Consider the following 10,411-nt stretch of genomic DNA (forward strand, 5'->3'; position numbering starts at 1 on the left):
ATTTGTCGAGATTGTTCTCATTGTAATAAAACGACATTTTAAAAGTATCTTTTATTTTCACTTTAACAGGTCAAATGTGTCAAGGCAAGAAAGGCATGAGGTATCTACCGGCAGTTGACACCAAAGATCCCACTATCTTGTATGATTGCGCTGTTGATAATCTACAAAACCCGATGGAGTTTGTCATATTTAATGACACACAGGCATACCCTGCGTACATCATAACATTTACCACATGAACAGATTACATATTTTGCATACAACATTTTCTAGTAATAAATACAAGTATAACATTTACTAAATATGGCTTGTGATGCAGTTATAAATTAATGTCGGAGCTACGTGTCATTACGTTGTTGTCTTAGTGTACTTGATTTTGTACATTATGGTTGTAAAACATGACTAACAGATAGGTTTTTAGTTCACTAGTTAATGGATACTCTTATATGATGTATCAGTAAATATATACCGAATACTTATGTGACCAACCTGAGTTTTATCAAGTTATAGGTTTGTTTGAAACTCTAATGTCTAATCAGTTAGACATACTAATATTCACTAAGATCTTAATACATAGATTTTTACTGTACGTATTTTTCTGTCCTGGTTGCCCTACTACGATAGAGAATTTTAACATATATATAAATTTGATTAATGTACTTTACTTTATATGAATTAGAACAATTGGAGATGAAAAATTGTAAAATAATTACCTCTTGCAACCATTTTACATTACAAAAAACGAAGTCCATAATCCCGAAGCTACATACAGTTTTCAGTCTTGCCTGTTGGTGCAGATTGTTGAAATACACCAATATTTATCAAACAGACAAGTAAAACTAGAAATTTAAAATAAAGCGTACACTTTTATTACGGACCTAACAGTACTTAATCGACTTTTGACACATGCTAACAGAACATGTGAAAAGTAAACAAATCAAAATGTTTTTATGACTTTGATAAAATAAAGTCAGCAATTATATGAGCCTGTGAAAATCCCAGTCAGTTTTAGTGTGATCAGTACTATTTTTGACAGATGATTGCTTGTTAACTTAACTGCAAGTGTGGTTTTCTTTTAACATTTTGACGTTTATATACACATGATAGTTGTTTTGTTGTCGCGGGGGTGGTAGAGGGGGGTGCATTAATATTTGTAAAAGTTAAATGTATATTGAACGACAATTAATGTTTTCTTTGTGTCTGTATTTAGATTTTAATTAAGAATTATCAAAATAATCCGTGTTACTTTCTAGTTAAATCATTATTATCATGCATGTTATAATGTAGGCATATACGTTCTGATATTTACGTATTACAATTTTCCTTCATTTAGTTTTCAATGAAATGTCATAAGAAATCGATGATAATATTTGTTTATTATTGTGCAAGTTATTATGTCTCCCACCACACAGTGGTGTGGGAGACATATTGATTTACTCCAGTGTGTGTGTGTGTGTCTGTCACAAAGATTGTCCGCACTCTAAGTCGAACATTTCTCATCCGATTTTCACCAAACTTGAACAAAATGTGTTTGACCATGAGACCTCGGCCAAGTTCGATAACTAGCCAAATCGGTCCAGGCGTCTTTGAGTTATGGCCCTTGAATTATCAAAAATCGGCCTTTTTACTCTTGTCCGCACTCTAATTCAAACATTTCTCATCCGATCCTCACCAAACTTGAACAAAATATGTTTGACCATGAGACCTCAGCCAAGTTAGATAACTAGCCAAATCGATCCAGGCATTTTGGAGTTACAGTCCTTGAATTATTGAAAAACCTGCCTTTTTACTCTTGTCCGCACTCTTTAATTCGAACATTTCTCATCCGATCTTCACCAGACTGGAACTAAATGTGTTTGACCATGAGACCTCGGCCAAGTTCGATAACTAGCCAAATCGGTCGAGGCATTTTGGAGTTACGGCCCTTGAATTACTGAAAAATCTGCCTTTTTACTCTTGTCCGCTCTCTAAGTCGAACATTTCTCATCCGAACTTCACCAAACTTCAACAAAATGTGTTTTTCCATAAGGCCTTAGCCAGGTTCGATAGCTAGCCAAATCCGCCCAGGCTTTTTTGATTTATGGTCCTTTGAATTACTGATTGGATCCACTCGTCCAGACCATCTAATTGGATCCACTCATCTAAGCCATCTAGAGACACTAGACATTTTTCATAGGGGCAGTTGTGGGAGACATGCGCTTTTCTCAAAAGCATCTCTAGTTTTGTACACATACACCTCCATTTTAACAGTATGCTTTGTTGACTATATTGTTAACCTTTTCAAGTTAAGATGCATATTTAGATTTTTTCTGGAGACAGATTTGGTTTCAGTTGTCACGAAGGGCTTCATTGAATAGAACATTCATTTTTGCTCGACTATGCGAAGAATAGATAAAGCTCTTGGACTCACCCATGTGTCGGCGTCCACGTCGGCCTTCTGATTTTGTTAAGTTTTTTTGTATGTAAGCTGATCTTGTGGGAATGGATTGAAACTTCGCACGCCTACTTACAATGATAAACTGGCTTACATTTCACAGGTTCAATAACACATTTAGCTTTTTACAAAATTATACCGCTTTTTCGTCATAGAAATTTTTGGTTAAGCTTTTGTATATAGGCTGTTATCTCAGTACCACTAATGGGAATGGATTGAGACTTCACGCACTAATTAACTTTGATGATCTGACATGCAGTGCACAGGTTCCATAACTGTACTCTGCAGGTTTTCAAAATTATGCACCTTTTTCGACTAAGAAGTCTTTGTTTTAGTTTTTGTGTGTAAGCGTATCTCATTACCATCTAATGTGAATGTATTGAAACTTCACATACTGTGATGATCTGACATTGCACAACATGGGTCTAACTTTAACGCGATGTTTTTAAATATGTCCCATTTGACATAACATGTGATGATTTAGTTTTTGTATGCAAGCTAAGCCTAGTAGTTCGTTACCCACAAATGGGAATACATAATTGTCCACTGTAATGACCTGACATGCACTGTATAAGTTCCACAACTCTGCTTTTTAATTTTTTTTCAAGCTTTTTTAGCTCACCTGTCACATAGTGACAAGGTAAACTTTTGTGATCACCCGACGTCCGTCGTCAGTCCGTCCGTGCGTCCGTCCGTCAACAATTTCTTGTCTGCACGATAGTGGTTTCATTTATGACTTTATTTTAACCAAACTTGCACACAACTTGTATCACCATAAGATCACGGTTCCTTTCTTGAACTGGCCAGATCCCATTATAGGTTCCAGAGTTATGGCCCCTGAAAGGGCCAGAATTAGCTATTTTGACCTTGTCTGCAGAATAGCAGCTTTATTCATGATTTGATGTTTTCCAAACTGGCACACACTTGTATCACCATAAGATCTTGGTTCCTTTCTTGAACTGGCCAGATTCCATTATGGGTTCCAGAGTTATGGCCCCTGAAAGGGCCAGAATTAGCTATTTTGACCTTCTCTGCACAATAGCTGCTTCATTTATGGTTTTATTTTAACCAAACTTGCACACAACTTGTATCACGATAAGATCTCGCTTCCTTTCTTGAACTGGCGAGATTCCATTATGGGTTCCAGAGTGATGGCCCCTGAAAGGGCCAGAATTAGCTATTTTGACCTTGTCTGCACAATAGCAGCTTCATTTATGATTTGAATTTAATCAAGCTTGCACAAAACTTGTGTCACTATAAGATCTCGGTTCCTTTCTTGCACCGGCTAGTTCCCTTAATGGGTTCCAGAGTTATGGCCCCTGAAAGGGCCAGAATTAGCTATTTTGACCTTTTCTGCACAATAGCAGCTTCATTTATGATTTGATTTTAACCAAACTTGCACACAACTTGTATCACCACAAGATCTTGCTTCCTTTCTTCAACTGGCTAGATTCTATCATGGGTTCTAGAGTTATGGCCCCTTAAAGGTCCAAAATTGGCTATTTTGGCTTTTGCAGCCAAATAGAGACTTCATTTATGGTTTTATTTGATACAAACTTCCAAAATATCTTCAACAACAATAAATCTTGGATTCCATGACAAATCAGATCCAATCATAGTTTCCAGAGTTATTTTATATCTGATTACCTCCCCTGATTGTAATCAAAATGGATTTGTATCAGTAAGTACTTACAAGACTAATTTGAAATTTCATTATTGTTATTAGTTGGACTGAGACAATCAGGGTAGATAACTATGGACTGATTTTATGTCAAATTACCTCCCTTTATTTCAAATTAAAATTGTTATATCTCCATAGCTAATGAAGATACTGATCTGAAATTTCATTTATGTCAACAGATTTATTTGGCAGATCCTTCTTTTGTCCACTTACAATTTTTTTTAATTACTTCCCTTTTACGTTAGTACAAATAGCTTATTTTTAGTAACTTTTTTATTATTGGCCGTAGGGAAAACATGGATGGTACCTCCAATTTTTAGGTGTATTTTAACATATCTATACCTTGTAAGATTTTTTTTTCTTTTTGGTTAAATTTCTTCCCTTTGTTGTTCCTGTCCTTTGGACTTAGATATTTTTTCTGAGGACCTTCTTGACCTCAAGTGCAATGATAACAGGTGAGCGATATAGGGCCATCATGGCCCTCTTGTTTCATATTTTTCGACGTTTATATTAATTATATTGACAAGGATGTTGAGTAGTCAAGCGTTGCTGTACTCCGACAGCTCTTGTTTATTACGTTTCCGTTTGCAGGCGAATTAGACTAATGCGCAGTCACAATTTTCAGGCAGTTTCCTTTTCTGTGTCCGGCACCCGTCGTAAGGGTACGTTTTATTTCAAACAACTGCATGACATGAATAAGATGATAACTTTGTCAGACACATTCTTGCCTAGATCTTTCTTCAAAGTGTTTAGGTAACTTCGCCTGTTTGGCTCCATTTAGATGTCGTCAGAGATTTAAATGAATTACAAAAAATAATATGGCGTGTTTTCATGAACCGACTTCTGGATGTTCACCAGAACCATGTATGGACCATTATCAATTTTATTTCAGTTGAATCTGCTTGACTGTATTCAGGGACTGCCAGGGCGAAGCAAAGAACAGTTTTTAGTGATTTCTTAAAAGCCTCTATATAGATGTTTATCAAACTTTATAAGAAACATCCGTTTACACCTGATTTGTTTTCAAATTACATGTACTCTGCTTTGAGACTACCAGAGGTAGACGCAGAAAGAAAAACCTTTTAATAACTTTTTCTAACGAACCGCTTCATGCATGTTCACTAAACGTCTTTTAACACAATGTCCGGAATGCAAGGGCCTCATCAAATGACGTTGTTGCCTCATTTACGCGTCTTGTTTATTCTGAAGAAAATTTCATTAAAATATTTATCATATTCGGAATATGTATTTTTCTAGTCTTATTCTTTTTCGATATATTTTGACCTACGAGTTAAGTCCGATGACTCTAAAACAGAACGTAAATATACTGTTTTATAAACAAGAAGTGTGAACGCACTTTCTTGTTACGACTCATATGGGGTAACGTTACCAACTGACGTATGTTCAGAGGATTATGAGCTAAAAAAGTATAGTGTTGTATATTTTATCTTAATACATTTTGTTTCAACAAACATGACTTTTAAATAAATTTACACGTATCTCTGTTTTCATGTGGAGTGTCGACGAAAGTTTACACCACGTATCACTATTTTCTTGTTAACTGCTGTATGAAAGGAATTTAAAATTAAGTTTACAAATAGTTCTGTTTCGATGATGGATGCTGTATGAAAGGACTTGAAAACAAATTTACTTGTACGCCTATTTCCATGTATTGTGTTGTATGTAAAGACTTAGACATCCTCATTTCCTGTGGAGTGCCGTATGGAAGGACTTGAAAACAAATTTACTTGTACCCCTATTTCGCTGTGTTGTGTTGTATGTAAAGACTTAGACATCCTCATTTCCTGTGGAGTGCTGTATGGAAGGACTTAAAACAAATTTACTCGTACCCCTATTTCGCTGTGTTGTGTTGTATGTAAAGACTTAGACATCCTCATTTCCTGTGGAGTGCTGTATGGAAGGACTTAAAACAAATTTACTTGTACCCCTATTTCGCTGTGTTGTGTTGTATGTAAAGACTTAGACATCCTCATTTCCTGCACAGTGCTGTTTTGAAGGATGAGTTCTTTGAATATGATTCTTGCTGTTAGACTTTTGTCATTATTTCATAAAGTATTTGAAATACCTAACTGAATGTGGTATGCATTAAAAATGACGCAGTGTTATAATGGAGCAAAATTGTTTTTGAAATTTTAGTCTAATTAGTACATAATAAAACAGTAGTGCCTTCCAAACTACTCTGGTTCTGTGATAATTTTCATAAACCAGTTTCTCGGCCTTGGTGTATTCTGTCACATTAGTGAAATTTATTCTTTTGTTTTCCTGTCGTTATCGTGTCTTGCGGATTATGATTGATTTACGTTATACTCGGAACCTTTTTTGGTGAATTGATCGTAGAACATGTAACTTATATCTATTCGTTGAACTGTAATTAATATTTAATTGTAAAATATCTAATTTATATTTCATTAGAATTAGAATCACTTAACGTATATTTTCGTTAATATGGCATGAGGTTGTTCGTATATAATAATTCTAATGGTAAACTGTGTTAATTCACCGCTGTAAATATTTATATTAGTATAAAATGATTTAACTATCAACTTGTTCTTGTGTTTACAGTTTAAGTTTTGAATGTTTTCTTTTGAGTTATTAAGTCGATTGTTCTGAATCTAGATGAAAAATTACCTGCGGTTATACGAAAACTGCACTCCCTAATCTTGTTTAGTGTAGAAAATTTGGAGGTGATTTCTGCTTGGAAAAAAACGTCAGTTGAACTTTAAATCTGCTTTAAGTGGTCACCAATTAAAGAATGGCATTAATGATACATGGAAATATTTGTAGTATTTTTAGCTCACCTGTCACATAGTGACAAGGTGAGCTTTTGTGATCACGCAGCGTCCGTCGTCCGTCCGTCCGTGCGTTAGTCCGTCCGTCCGTCCGTCCGTAAACTTTTGCTTGTGACCACTCTAGAGGTCACATTTTTTGTGGGATCTTTATGAAAGTTGGTCAGAATGTTCATCTTGATGATATCTAGGTCAAGTTCGAAAGTGGGTCACGTGCCATCAAAAACTAGGTCAGTAGGTCTAAAAATAGAAAAACCTTGTGACCTCTCTAGAGGCCATATATTTCACAAAATCTTCATGAAAATTGGTCAGAATGTTCACCTTGATGATATCTAGGTCAAGTTCGAAACTGGGTCACGTGCCATCAAAAACTAGGTCAATAGATCTAAAAATAGAAAAACCTTGTGACCTCTCTAGAGGCCATATATTACACAAGATCTTCATGAAAATTGGTCAGAACGTTCACCTTGATGATATCTAGATCAAGTTCGAAACTGGGTCACGTGCCTTCAAAAACTAGGTCACTAGATCTAAAAATAGAAAAACCTTGTGACCTCTCTAGAGGCCATATATTTCATGAGATCTTCATGAAAATTGGTCAGAATGTTCACCTTGATGATATTAAGGTCAAGTTTGAAAGTGGGTCACGTGCCATCAAAAACTAGGTCAGTAGGTCAAATAATAGAAAAACCTTGTGACCTCCCTAGAGGCCATATTTTTCATGGGATCTGTATGAAAATTGGTCAGAATGTTCATCTTGATGATATCTAGGTCAAGTTCGAAAGTGGGTCACGTGCCATCAAAAACTAGGTCAGTAGGTCAAATAATAGAAAAACCTTGTGACCTCTCTAAAGGCCATATTTTTCATGGGATCTGTATGAAAGTTGGTCTGAATGTTCATCTTGATGATATCTAGGTCAAGTTCGAAACAGGGTCATGTGCGGTCAAAAACTAGGTCAGTAGGTCTAAAAATAGAAATACCTTGTGACCTCTCTAGAGGCCATACTTATGAATGGATCTCCATAAAAATTGGTCAGAATGTTCATCTTGATGATATGTAGGTCAAGTTCGAAAGTGGGTCACGTGCCTTCAAAAAGTAGGTCAGTAGGTCAAATAATGAAAAAACGTGACCTCTCTAGAGGCCATATTTTTCATGGGATCTGTATGAAAGTTGATCTGAATGTTAATCTTGATGATGTATAGGTCAAGTTTGAAACTGGGTCAACTGCGATCAAAAACTAGGTCAGTAGGTCTTGAAATAGAAAAACCTTGTGACCTCTCTGTTCAGAACAGGGTCACGTATCTTCGAAAACTAGGTCCATATGTCAAATAATAGAAAAACCTTGTGACCTCTCTAGAGACCATATTTTTCAATGGATCTTCATGAAAATTGGTCAGAATTTTTATCTTGATAATATCTAGGTCAAGTTCAAAACTGGGTCATATGAGCTCAAAAACTAGGTCACTATGTCAAATAATAGAAAAAACGACGTCATTCTCAAAACTGGATCGTGTGGGAAGAGGTGAGCGATTCAGGACCATCATGGTCCTCTTGTTTAAAGTATTGCCTTGTATGTCTTACTTTGTTGATTGTAAAGCAAAAACTAGGTGCATTTCAGATCAGATTTGCTTATTTATCATTTAGTAACTTTTTGAGAAATAAGAAATCTGTTAAGCTAAGGTAGAATTCTTCAAGTTTATACATTTTAACCAGTCTTCATTAAAGATACAGGATATTTGTGATGTAACAGCTGTGGTCTTAAATGTTACATAAAGGTACGTATCTGACCAAACAGCACATTCCAAGATATCGATGTCTTTACTTATGATGTTTACTTCGTACAATATAAACTGATATAACAAATATTGTGAAATATTTTCATAACAGAGCTCGATAATCACCATGTTTATGTCATGATTTTGTTTTCTTTGATTAAATAAAATTTCACAATCTGGTTTTCGTTTTGTTTAAATAAGTCTAAACGTTGTGTGTGCAGCAGTGCTAGCTATATATCTTGTTCTGTTCTATTAATTTTAACAAACCATGCTATGATGTATGTAGTAGAATGACAGTATGAGTTACATATTTTTCGAAAAAAAATCATAGTCACACAATGATTTTACAAAAGCGGTATTTTGTACTGTACATTTGTTTGTCCCTTGACCCTCCAAACATTAAACCTAAATAACTAGCAACTTCTAAATTTGGTGCCAGGTTTTTCTCAAATATAGGAAAGTCATGCGGACTCTTTAGATGTTTTAACTGCTGATGGAATAAGAATAGCCATAAAATGTATATAATTCTAGGTAAATTGTAACAATGCGAACTAGAATTTGAAAGTACATCAACAAACAATGAAAATGTTCTAGGGAAAAAAACACTAAACTCTGTAGATTATAACATATAACATTACAACATATTTGAGTAAAATAATCATAAGAATAAAACAACTGCAAATGTTCCCATTTTAATGTTTTTTTTTCTTTTCAAACGTTTTAGCCCAGTGCTTAAGGTCGCTGACTTCGAATCATTTCCGTCGTTGGTTGGAAATTTCGATTGATAGGAAACCATCCAGCCGGCTTACCGAAGGTCGGTGGTTCCCAGGGTGTTCATTCACCAACAAAATCTGGAGAAGTCATCAAATGACCTAACGTAATAATTAGGTCATCGCAATGTCTTCAATTTGAGAAGTGCTAACAAAACAAGAGCTGTCGGAGGACAGCAACGCTCGACTATTTAACAGCCTTGTCGCTTGAATGAATAAGAAAGTCGAAAAAGGGGCATAATTTAGTAAAAAAGTAAAATAGGGTTATGGAACCTGCATAGTGTTTATCAGCTCATGACAGTGGACAAGTGTATGAAGTTTCAATCCATTCCCATTAGTGGGTACTGAGATACCAGCTTACATATAAGAATTTAACCCAAAAACTCCAAGTTCAAAAAGGGGCATAATTTTGTAAAATGCAAAGTTGAGTTATTGACCCTTTGCACTGCATGTCATATCATGACAGTGAACTAGTGTGTGAAGTTTCAATCCTTTCCCATTAGTGGATACTGAGATACCAGCTTACATACAAAACTAACAAAAATTTCTGTGCTGAAAAAGGGGCATAATTTGTAAAAAAGCAAAATAAAGTTATGGGACCTGCTTTGTGCATGTCAGATCATGACAGTGAACAAGTGTGTGAAGTTTCAATCCATTCCCATTAGTGAGTACTGAGATACCAGCTTACATACAAAACCTTAACCAAAAAATTCTAAGTCGAAAAAGGGCATAATTTTGTAAAAAAGCAAAATAGAGTTATGGAACCTGTGCAATGTAAGTCAGTTTATCACAGTAAATAAGTGTGTGAAGTTTCAATCCATTCCCACAAGTGGTTACTGAGATACCAGCTTACATACAAAACCTTAACCAAAAATTTTTAAGTCAAAAAAGGGGCATAATTTTGTAAAAAAAGCAAAACAGAGTTATGGAACCTGTGCAATGT

At 35.3% G+C, this 10,411-nt stretch overlaps 1 protein-coding gene across 1 annotated transcript in view; it reads left to right on the top strand.

Moving 5' to 3' along the window:
- Window positions 1–8,877, top strand: part of LOC123547472 (protein mono-ADP-ribosyltransferase PARP14-like) — a 111,068-nt gene extending 102,191 nt beyond the window's left edge. Inside the window, exon 29 of the mRNA XM_053551711.1 lies at window positions 70–8,877. Coding sequence (XP_053407686.1) covers window positions 70–239 — 170 coding nt within the window. The 3' untranslated portion in view covers window positions 240–8,877. The remainder of the gene's footprint in view (window positions 1–69) is intronic.
- The last annotated feature ends 1,534 nt before the right edge of the window (window positions 8,878–10,411 follow it).

Source organism: Mercenaria mercenaria, chromosome 9 (assembly GCF_021730395.1).
Source record: "Mercenaria mercenaria strain notata chromosome 9, MADL_Memer_1, whole genome shotgun sequence".
NCBI classification, from domain to species: Eukaryota; Metazoa; Mollusca; class Bivalvia; order Venerida; family Veneridae; genus Mercenaria; species Mercenaria mercenaria.